General features: G+C 39.1%; 2 protein-coding genes across 6 annotated transcripts in view; both read left to right on the top strand.

Annotated features, from left to right (window-relative positions):
• Positions 1-376: 376 nt before the first annotated feature.
• On the top strand, positions 377-3,006 carry rab32b (RAB32b, member RAS oncogene family; the record flags this gene model as incomplete). Its single annotated transcript, XM_080870399.1, has 3 exons — positions 377-590; positions 2,202-2,479; positions 2,842-3,006. The coding sequence occupies 3 exons, from the start codon at positions 377-379 to the stop codon at positions 3,004-3,006; spliced, it is 657 nt and encodes a 218-aa protein (XP_080726525.1).
• A 4,759-nt stretch (positions 3,007-7,765) lies between these two features.
• Positions 7,766-10,295, top strand: part of stxbp5b (syntaxin binding protein 5b (tomosyn)) — a 28,606-nt gene continuing 26,076 nt past the window's right edge. Inside the window, exons 1-2 of one of the 5 annotated variants that reach the window (XM_080870218.1) lie at positions 7,766-8,334; positions 9,620-9,717. In XM_080870218.1, the coding sequence (XP_080726344.1) occupies positions 8,191-8,334; positions 9,620-9,717 (242 nt within the window). In that variant the 5' untranslated portion in view covers positions 7,766-8,190. The remainder of the gene's footprint in view (positions 8,335-9,619; positions 9,718-10,295) is intronic. The other 4 variants (XM_080870219.1, XM_080870220.1, XM_080870221.1 and 1 more) reach the window with 4 other exon arrangements.

The raw sequence follows: 10,295 nt of genomic DNA, 5'->3' as shown, positions 1-10,295 counted from the left end.
TGAAATGGTAGTTGCTGTAGACGACAATTTTGAAGGGCACTTGTTTGATTTGAGTACATTAAATATTTTTTATGCTTTTGTCTTTCATGTTTTTCAAGTTGAAACATTAGGTGGCTCTGTGCTCTTGGCGTGGTTGCTAGTGATTTATAAATCAAAGGTCAGCTTTTTATTGCTCTGGTTTGAAGGAAGAATTTCAAAACAGGGACACCGTAGGAAGTAGTGAGTGACACAGGGAATAACGCAGAGTGTTGTAACACTGTTATTTCTACAAATTGTTATTTTACTTTAAAACTCTGTGTAAATGTGACCTAGTTTTACACAATTATTAGGAAAATATTTTATCTGTCTCGATGCCTGTCAGCTCGTGGACCGCAGCATGGGAAGGATTTCGGTGACATTATCTACAGAGAAGCTTTTTAAAGTTTTAGTCATTGGGGATCTGGGGGTTGGGAAAAGCAGCATTGTCATGCGTTATGTTAATAAACGCTTTGATGAAACATACAAAGCATCCATTGGAGTTGACTTTGCCCTAAAGACAATTGAATGGGATCCTAAGACAGTGGTGAGACTACAGCTTTGGGATATTGGAGGTGAGTTTCAAAACTATAAAGCAAATTCCTGTACAAAAATACTGGATGAACAGGCTAAATCTAATTTTATGGCATCTGTTATAAACTCTGTAGAAACTGTACTGCGACACTTCTGTGAAAACACGATTTAAAAAGTTTCTCCAAAGCTTTTATCTGTAAACGTTTTAAATGTAGTAAAGTAATATCTCGATACATTTATTTATATATAATGTGTATTTGAATAGAGTATACCAGAGATACACTCCCTAGCCACTGCATTAGGTATACATGTTCTACATAATGTCTAATTGGCATTGCAGCAACTCAGTGCATTTAGGCATGTGAATGGTAAAGATGAACAGCTGAAGTTCAAACTGAGCATCAGAATTGGGAAGAAATGTGATTTAAATGACTTTTAATGTAGTACGGGTGTTGGTGCCAGACAGGCTGGTCTGAGTATTTCAGAAACTGCTGATTTACTGGGATTTTTCCCCAAAAAACATCTATAGGGTTTAGGGAGAATGGTCCAAAAAAGAGAAAATGTCCAATGAGTGGCAGTTCTCTGGGTGAAAATGCCTTGTTGAGGACAGCAGAGAGGCCAGACTCCTCTGAGCTAAGACAACAGTAACTCAAATAACCACTTATTACAACCATGATATTCAATGAATGAGCAATACATCAAACCTTGAAGCAGGTGGGCTTTAGCAGCAGAAGACCAGAAGTGTAAAAACACTGAAGTTACAGTTTGCACTGGCGCACCAAAATTGGACATATTGGAAAAACATTTCCTGGTCTGATGACTTTTGATTTTTTTCAGCAACCTTTGGAAGGTAGGTACAGAATTTGGAAATCTGGCTCCATCCTGCCTTTTCATCAACAATTCAGACTGGTTGTGGTTACTGTGGGTTATTTTTTGGCACATTTTGGGCCTCTTAGTTCCATTTTTTAAACCCCACAGCCTACAGAGGATTGTTGTTGACCATGGCCACCCCTTTATGTCCACAGCGAACCCATCTTGTTACGACTGCTTCCAGTCACAAATGTCACAAATCCAGTAGCAAGGTGTACTTAATGAAGTGGGTGCTGAGTGTACATTTACATTTAAAATGATAGAAAGTACACTTATTTGCCTAAAATATATTTTAAATAAACAAGAACTCTGGAGGAAAGCATTTTATTTGCACATAATATTCCAAAATTGCACATTTTTTAAAATTCATCCAAATCCATTTTTTCCCCTGTGGAAATTATATTTTAGTTCTTTTTTGGTGACACAACTTTTATACACATTTTTAAATTTAAGTTTAAATTTGCTGAATGCTTTAGTGCCTGGAAACTCAAGTCAAACTGCAGTGTTGTTGTTTTTTTGATCCATTCTTTACTCAGAGCTAATTTTAATCCTAGCCAGTGTCCATGGAAACATATGATTTTATTTCAGAAAATTATCAGTAGTCTCTCAGTTCTTACATAACATTTAGGTTGCAGTCAGATTTGACATGATAATTCAGACCAAAAAGAAATAATAGCTGCCTATCCATGAGAAAAAAAAAGACACATTCCTACTTGCAGCCAGGTTTTATTAGAAGTTGAGCAAAAGGATCCATTACACACATAATTTTATTATCCCTCAAGGCCAAGAGAGGTTTAAGAACATGTCCAGAGTGTACTACAAAGAGGCGATGGGAGCAGTAGTGGTCTTTGACATTACAAACAGCTGCACCCTGGAGGCTGCCTCTGAGTGGAAGCAAGACCTGGATACCAAAGTGCGTCTTGACAGTGGCCAACCGATCCCTGCTGTCCTGCTGGCCAACAAATGTGACCTGACGGGGAAGGATGGAGCCTTGGTGTCCTCTCTGGACAGCTTTTGTAAAGACAACAGCTTCCTGGGCTGGTTTGAGACTTCTGCTAAGGTTTGTGCAACCATAGAAGGGGAATATGTGCCTTCAGTAACAGTCAGTGTTGGGTGTTTAGAGGTAATAACGTTAGGATATTCAGCAGATCATTAACTGATTATCTCAGGGATTGGATTCTGTTTGACTAATTTAATAGATTTTATATCTAAAAATATTCATATTGCAAGTAAGCATACTGCATGAGATCATGCATTAGACTTGCATGAGGGTATGCTCTATTGCATGTGTGAACTTTATCACTGCAGCTACTGCATATAACCTGTTCATATAAATATGTTAAAATATTAAAACACGCAGCCAAAAACTTAACCCGGCGGATGCACGCACAATGTTCTAAATCGTGTTCTTTTTTTTTTTAGGAAGATATAAATATTGAAGAGGCAGGTGCCTTCCTTGTCAAACAAATAATGCTGTGTGACACCAGCCTGTCCGCTGAAGAGCACCACTGGGATAGGATCAAAGTGAACCTGACTCCCACGGAGAGTCAGAGTCAGTCACTGTGCTGCGGGAGATCACTGTTCTGAGACAAAGAGCCAAACTAAAGCTACTGCTGGTTAAACAGAACCTGACCTGTTTGTGGTGCTGGGACATGAATCCACAGCCGCCTCAGTGAAGCTATGACAGAAAGCCACCAAGCTTCAGTAGCTTTATATTCATATTTCTGCTTTGCTGATTTTTCTCAATAATCTATGGACTGTGTGGGCTGCCTCATAAACACCTCTGTGGAGACAATGAGCTCATTCCTCTGATAAACCACTGATCCAGTCAGGATAATAAACAGATCAGCATGATACACATCCTGCTGGGAAAAGCCTGTGACACTCACTGCACAACCAAGACGTGCTAGTGAATGACCTACTATGATGAGGAGCCACAAGCTATCTAACGTTTATTCCCATGCAGAAAAACAGCGAAAATGTATATTTCATGAAATAGTCCTCATCAAATGACACTTTATTTGATTGCAGCTTCCACTGTGCCTTCATCTGTTATGCAACCCATGCATATAATTATCTCTTAATCACTTTTGCAGTAAGATGAGCTAAGACCCAAGCATAAGCAAGGCATCTCAGATTGATATGGCCAAAAGCAGAGAAAAGCTATCAGCATGACCTGATTTTGGTGGAGAAAAGAGATTTGTGAAAATGCCCAGAGAGTACACAGTGTCCTATACTGGGAGCAGAGCATTTAGCATGTATCTAACAAATATCAGAAGAGTAAGTGTATGTGACTGTATGTGTCAATGAAGTAAAATATCAGCCACTAAATTCTGGCTGAGATTGAAATAAAACCATTTGGAAGTAAATGACAAGCTCATCCATTCATCGCACACCCTCGACAGGTTACCAGGCTTATAAGTTCATTATTTCGTTAGTTTAGTTATTGCTACACTGCCTAAAGTAACTGGATAATTCTACGTTGATCAACTTAACAAATATATTTCTTGCCTCTTTTTCATGGACAGTTTGTTCATTTAAATCATGTCACCATGACCTTTTTAAAGGCTTGTAAATTTTATGCTTTAATCAGTTACAAGGTGTTTTAACAGAATACGTTTGAAATAATAACTTTTAATTGAGTGGTTTGTTTTAATGCTATTAATGTGAAATTAAAGTGCCTTTAAAGTCGGACATTTAAACCAGTGCAATGTACGATACCTTGTCTTGCTCATTGACATGTTTTGTGTTGCTCAGGTTATTTTTGCACACCAATCTGTTCTTTGCTGTCCTGTAGTTTTACCTTTCGGTGTCCTTGCAGTGCAGCAAGGGAACTGTTCTACATCCTGCCGCTGGTTACCTTTTCAGAGTAGCATTTGTCCAAATTCAGCCACTCTCTCCAGATGTGTCATGAGAATGGATTTAACCTTGGAGTATAATCACATAATGTTTTGTTATATCAGCAGTTGTTGACGTGGCATTAATTTGCATTACCATAAATTTCCCCCAAAATAGATTAAAAAGTTAAAAATGGGCACCATAATTTCCCATATTTATCCAAACCCCATCACAAATTCATCTGATCTCTACATGCTGATCAAAGGAGTTGCAGCATAAAAGCCAGCAAGGTAGTTTACCTCATGTGGCAATTGTGCCTGAGGCAAAACGATGGAAGAAGTAACACACAACTGCTAATTTTGGATGTATGTCCCAGTTTCTGGAGACCTACATTCAGAAGTCAAAGAGGGATGCTGGCCCCAATACTTTTTCACATCGGACACAAAAGCCCCGCTCCTTAACTTGTTTATAAATATGACAGTTTGAATGGATGGGAGCCTCACTCCCAGCAACAGATCCCATCACTTGTGCATTATTGATATTGCCCTGTTTTATCAGCCCTCCGGCGTGCATTTTCTCTGGCAGCTTCGTTCATATATTCATGACTGCATGACAATTTCAATTTAGTCAAACTTGTGAATAGGTTTATAAAGCGTAAAGCTTTGTGCATAGCTTTGCTGTGCCTCTCACTGTCTCCCATTGTGCCTTGTGTGACCCATTTTATGATGTCCTGTGTGGAAAAAGTCTTTGAATAGCAGACATTTGCAGACATTCTCCTGCACCTACATTATATATGTTGATGTGCCCGAGTCCATAAATGCAAGAAAAGAAATGCTAGAATATGAATGAACCTATACCCTTTAAACTGACCACGTCCTGAACCATCAAGGGGCTCCATGATGACGGTCTGGAATCCTTACGTTGCTGTCCATGGTTCTGAATTTTTGTCACAAGGTGAGTTCTCAAACACAACAAAATACAGATTTAGAGGTTAATAGTTTTGCTAGTAGATGACGCCATCTAGTGCACAAAATATACCTGTGCAAAGACACTTTGAGAAGGGACACAAAGTGTTTTTTTCTTTTGTGTTGCTGTCCACATCATCGCTGAGACAAACTGATTCTATCTGAAAATCCTGTTTCTGATTCTAAAGGGTTATTGGCAGTACTGAACCAGTCCTGTTTCTCCCATCAACCACCAACATGCTTTGCTTCATCGCATCATGTTTCTGAATCAGATTTTTAAATTTGTAGCTACATTTGCAGCATTTAAGTGTTATCTATAGCAGTTTAAAGGATAAGCTAATCAGATGTTTTGCATGTAATGATCTGCAAAATAACCAGTGCCAATGAAGCTACTACTTTTTTAAAAGCAATATTTAAAGTAGCATAAAATGCAAATACTCAACTTCTTCCACTTTGTGATCAGTGCTGTTTGTCAAATCCACACACTGCACTGAAAATGTTTTTATTTATATTATTTGGTATGCATTCTTTTTTTCCCCCCAGCAGTATGAATAATTGAAGTTCATACAGTTATGATAAAAATAAAGTACTCACTCTTTCTATTCTAAGGTTTTACATATCAGGACATTATAAATAATAATAATAATGTGGTCCTTCAAGTCGGGCAAGTACAACCTCAGATAAACAACACATGACATATTACACCATGCCCTTATTTAACAAGAATTAAGCCAAAATGCAGAAGTAGACATACATGCGAAGCACATTCTCACAGGTTTCATAGGAATTACCTCTATAAACACAGACGATTTGACAGAGACTACCTGAAAAACATGTAACATTAACATGTACTTTGGTGTAGTATGGATGGTAGTAGGAGGTGGGGGTCTTTATCAATACCAAACGCTGAAGCAGTATAAAAAAAGAAAATACTAAAACACTGAATATAATACAGCATATTAGTACAAATACCTCATGCCAACTGTCAGACACAGTGGTAGTGGGCTGATGATGGTCACTGAGTGAACTCCTCTTCATACTAAAGCATTTTGGAGTCAAATGTGAGACCATCTATCTGAAAGTCAAAGCTTTCTGAAATTAGGTAACGTAACAGGACAATGATCCAAAGCACAGCAGCACAGATTCTGAGTTAATAAATTAAGCTTAAGAAATGAGAATACAATATGTTTTGTTTTGTTTTTGCAACAGTCAACAGGTAAGAAAGTGTCTAGAAGTCTATTATGTGTAGACAAAACACTGTAATCTTGTGTTAGATGCTTTTTTTGTGCTTGAATGATTCATGAGTCTAAAATTACATCACTCTTAAAATGGCCAGGTACAAGAACTGGGCTGGAAATGGACAAAAGAGCAGCAAAGCAAAGCTTTGACATTCAGAAAGTCTGAGCCATTGTAAAAATTTACAAGAAAATCTACTTGGAAGCAAAATATAGGAGCAGTTCAAGACTTTTTGCACAGTGTTGTATGTGATATATTATTGAAAGTCAATACAAAACTTTTGACAGAATTATATCCAGAAAAGAACCAAAACTAAACAATGTCTTAAATCGAATTTACAAAAAGGCTCTGACGTTTTAAACGTGTATTGCAAAGGCCATGGCTTTAATGTCTCATTAGGTTAACTCGACAATTTTCTGTCTTTTGTGTCTTCCACGTGACTTTGTCAGGTGTACCATTTAAGGGGAGCTGCTTAATTCCTGAATCAGTTAAAATAAAACTATATGCCCACATGTGAAGTTTTTTATGGGCTAATTAAAAGAATGACATATCACAAAGGTGAATATTTAACCAGGTTTTCCAGCTTTGTGTCCAATTCTCTGCAGAGCCAAAATAACCTCAATCTTCTTCCTTGGGGAACATAAGGAATGAGGAAATACGGCCTATTTTTCAGAAATGCACAATAGATTGGAATAGAATACCAGAGGAGTACCCTTATATCGCGTTTCAGTGGGAAAGGGCGTTAGTAAAAGATGCTTGTGGCTACATTGTCTCCCTGCGTTATTTGTTTGCACTTTTAAACCACTCTTCAAAGGATTGACAGGTGTCACTGGGGTAAGGTTTTGCTTCCCTCCCAGCCCTCGAGCATTGAGGCTGCTCGGGACTCTTCTTTAGCCAGCAGGGGGCCGCAGGGCTATCTGAATTCCTTGTGTTGCTATGTAAAAAAAATTATAACTAAAAATTGTTTGAAGAGCTCACAGCGCCAAAAACGTTAAGATTGTGGCAAAAATAAAGACTTTGTTTTTGAGGATTTTTTAAAATTCTAATTGAATTTTGAGCCACACAAAATGACCATACATAGGTGTTTAGAAATAATAACACTCCCTCTATTAAACTTACAATAATTTAAGGATATTGATGTCTTTTAAATTGGTTTAATTTGCTATGATAGCTATCAAAATGTATACTGTATATAATGTATATGTATATAAATGTAAACCTATTTATGCTCTTCTTTTTTCTCAGCAGGTGTCAACAACACAAGCAGTTTTAAAGCGTTTTGTCAGCTCACATTCCGATCGAGGTCACCTAATCTGACGGGTCACGGAATACACCGTAACACCGGTCCTGCATCCGGGTGACGGCAGAGCGCAGACTCAATCCCCGCTGCAGTTCACTGCGTTTCCGTAGCCACTTTGCTACCCGCTGAGCCCTGGTTGGGGAAGGAGCTGGCGGAAACGACTAATCCCGGTCGACTAAACGCCAAAGCTGGCAATATAAATGGCGCATTAGGGCTGCTATCGGAAGGGACTCTCTAAACCAATGTTCGTGACTCGGGCGCTTTTGGAGAATGCGTTGGCAACACCCTCCGTAACATGTGAGATGTATACAGAAAGGTATTAACTGTGCGTTATTTCGGCTAACTAGCTAGCAGCTACCCCCTTCTCTGTATCCAATTTATGGTAGCTCGCTTGATCTGTTTTCTGAACCGTCGCTTGTGTACCGGAGGAAAATGAAGAAGTTTAATATTCGGAAGGTGCTGGACGGCTTGACAGCGGCTTCTTCCTCCTCCTCCGCAACTGCTCAGCCGGGTACTCCCAGGGAAAACGATGTTGTCCAGGAGACTTTACAGTCGGAGCATTTTCAGCTTTGCAAGGTGGGTTTCCGTTAATAACAGCTAACATTAACGAACTGACAGTCAGATGACAGCAGCGTGACACAAAAAAAGAAAGGAAAAAACGCTGACTGCTTTTATTTCTGGATATTAATTTCATTATTTAGGATGGAAACCACTTGAATGTGCACACCAGATTTAAAGTCACACACTTGAACACTACAATGTGATTTATTTATATGTAATTATTTTTTTAGTCTATTTTAGCCAGCCCTGCCTTGATGTAGTCCATAGTGGGCTGTTTGCATTGCTCTGAATCTTTGAAACTGTATATTCGTCACTGTAAAATATCATAAAATTACAACACAACACTCACCCACCCCATTTGGACATTGCTCACTTCTATTCATGCTGGAGGTGCAGGTCTAACGTGGGTTTTAATGCGAGTTGTTGAGGGCAACATCTGCAGCCTGTATTTCGTTTATCATAATAATAGTGGATCCACTGCAAATTTCCCATGTTATGTTTCAAAGGTGGTGAGAAGAACACTTTTTATTGCAAAAACTCCAACTCTAGTAAATATCCAGCACCTCTCTTACCTTCAGCTAAACTTCTACTTGGATTTTTATACTAAGCCACCACCATCCACGAGTGCAGCAATCGCTTCAGAGCATAATCTTTGTGGGTACAGTGCATAAGAGCATGTGAGTGAACAGCTTTGGCAAAATAAATAAATAAAACTGATCATTTAAATCATAACCTCACAGGTCACTACACAAGAGCTCCCCAGCCTTGTTTTTTAATCATGCACGGTTTAGTAATGCAGACTGTTAGGGCTGCCTGGAAAGGTTTCGCCGACCAGCTTCAACTCCAGCTGGGAGCAGAACAGGTCAGGTCCCCGGGTTACAGGGCCATGGCATTACCTGTTATGTAATCCTGCTGCAGGCTGCAGAGAGCTTATGGATGATTGAGCAACGTTTCCAACCTGAAACAATTGGGTTATAGATGCCTGATGATGATGATAATTTGGAGGATAAGCTACTGCAAGATTCTGACAATAAAAGTCCAGCTCAAGGTTGTCATATTGAGTTTTACTGTTGTTTTCCAAAATTAATACTTCACAGATATCAAGTAGCCATGAGAAAGATATTTCAATAATGTTTATGCTTTATCTAATTTCTTTTGATAATAGAGCACATTTTCCACATTGATGGATTGCATTTCTTGGAGACTATAATTTTTTAATGTCAGCTTGACTGTGTAGGAGATGATCGAATAGCTGGCTTAAGGTCTAATGTAAATTCTGCTTCTTCTTTTTTTCCTGCAGACTGTGCGTCATGGCTTTCCATATCAACCATCCTCAATGGCTTTTGACCCCGTACAGAAAATCTTGGCCATTGGGACTCAGACTGGAGCTTTGAGGCTGTATCCTTTTTCCCATGTGAAGAGTCATGCAAGGAAAGTAAAGGTTTACTTTTTAAAAAAAAAACCCAAAAAAACACTCTCACCCACACAGTCGTGGCACACATGTGTAAGGAAAGTAAATCCGTGTCCAAGTTCCTGGAATCATTTCCAGGAACATTTTTCCACTTAAGTTGCCATTCAGCATTCCACAAAGGCACGGGAGTTCACAGAGTAAATGATCCTTTCTGTCTATTGTCATCCAACGCTACAAAAAAAAGAATCTCCAAAACAAGCTAAAGGAATCTGAGTTCTTAGGCTTAGGATGTGTTTCTGTGCAACCAGCAGCCTCCTTCTCCTGGAGCACCCAGGCTCATTAGTGGTATCTCTGCAGTAGCATGAACAGCTCCTCTGCCATATGCCGAGGAGCCAACCTCATCAACTGTGCTGCCCAGTCAGTGCCAGGATGCCACTTCGTATGTGCTGTAAACATAACTGGACTTGCACGACATGCACACACAATCAAGCTGCCACAGTGCTGTGTGGCCCCTCAGGCAGTTGGAAGTCAGTTTCGTATTTCTTTGTTTTGAAGGATAAAAATT

Source organism: Rhamphochromis sp. 'chilingali' (genome assembly GCF_963969265.1).
Source record: "Rhamphochromis sp. 'chilingali' genome assembly, chromosome: 21".
NCBI lineage: Eukaryota > Metazoa > Chordata > Actinopteri > Cichliformes > Cichlidae > Rhamphochromis > Rhamphochromis sp. 'chilingali'.
The sequence above is the reverse complement of the archived record's forward strand: the minus strand, read 5'-3'. Positions and strand labels throughout refer to the sequence as shown.